This window comes from Fulmarus glacialis, unplaced genomic scaffold, assembly GCF_000690835.1.
Source record: "Fulmarus glacialis isolate BGI_N327 unplaced genomic scaffold, ASM69083v1 scaffold19006, whole genome shotgun sequence".
NCBI classification, from domain to species: domain Eukaryota; kingdom Metazoa; phylum Chordata; class Aves; order Procellariiformes; family Procellariidae; genus Fulmarus; species Fulmarus glacialis.
Window position 1 is genome coordinate 1 of NW_009216430.1, and position 1,066 is coordinate 1,066.

The 1,066-nt window shown below is 65.9% G+C and overlaps 1 protein-coding gene across 1 annotated transcript; it reads left to right on the forward strand.

Moving 5' to 3' along the window:
- Positions 1 to 47: 47 nt before the first annotated feature.
- On the forward strand, positions 48 to 1,044 carry LOC104077894 (Fc receptor-like B; the record flags this gene model as incomplete). Its single annotated transcript, XM_009579308.1, has 3 exons — positions 48 to 296; positions 800 to 918; positions 981 to 1,044. Coding segments are annotated over 3 exons (432 nt in total), but the record flags the coding sequence as incomplete, so codon positions are not given.
- Between the last annotated feature and the right edge of the window lie 22 nt (positions 1,045 to 1,066).

Consider the following 1,066-nt stretch of genomic DNA (forward strand, 5'->3'; position numbering starts at 1 on the left):
CACCCCAGGTGGCCCCCGGTAGGCTGGCGTCCCCTGTCACCCTGCAGGCACCCAGCCCAGCCAACTCACCCCAGACCCGCCCTGGATGCCGGTGTTCCTCCCGGAGAAGGTGACGCTGACCTGCCAGGGCTCCGGCGCGCCCGGCCCCACCGACTGGTACATCAACAAGCAGCTCTGGTGGCGGGCAGGGTCACACCACCTCCAGGTCTCCAAAAACAACCCCGGGGGCAGCACCTACGAGTGCCGCGGCCCCGGCGCCGGGCTCAGCCCTCCCGTCACCCTGAGCTTCTCAAATGGTGAGGGGTGGGATGGGTGCCCTGAGGGTGGGCTCTGTTTCACAGCCTCTCACCTCTCGTGCGATGGGAGCCCATCCCCGTGCACACGGGTGTGTCCATGTGCACACCGGTGCATCCCTGGGCGCATGCTCATGCACACCAGCATATCCCCGTGCATGCCAGTGCATCACCGGGTGCATCCCTGTGCACGCCAGTGCATTGCTTGTGATCATCACCAGGTGCATGCCCTGTGCACACCAGCACACCCCCTGTGCACACCAGTGCATCCCCATGCACACTAGTGCATCCCCGTGCAATGGGAGCCCAGTGCACATCAGCACATCTTCTGTGCACACCAGTGCATCCCTGTGCACACCAGTGCATCCCTGTGCATCATTGGGTGCATCCCCTGTGCACACCAGCACACCCCCTGTGCACACCAGTGCATCCCCATGCACACTAGTGCATCCCCGTGCAATGGGAGCCCACTGGCTGCATCCCCATGTCCTGGCCCTCTCTTGCAGACTGGCTGGTGCTGCAGGTGCCAGCGCAGGCACTGCTGGAGGGGGACGCGCTGCTGCTGCGCTGCCGGGCCTGGAAGGACACGAGGGTCACCCAAGTGCAGTTCTTCCGCGAGCAGGAGGTGCTGGGGCGGCCCTCCCGGGGGGCTGAGCTGCACACCACAGCGGGCGCTACTGCTGCCAGGCCACCGTGGGCCACATCTTTCCGGAGAGGTACAAATCGGCGCCGGTGACGGTGGCGGTGCAAGGTGAGCACCCGCTCCCCAGCGT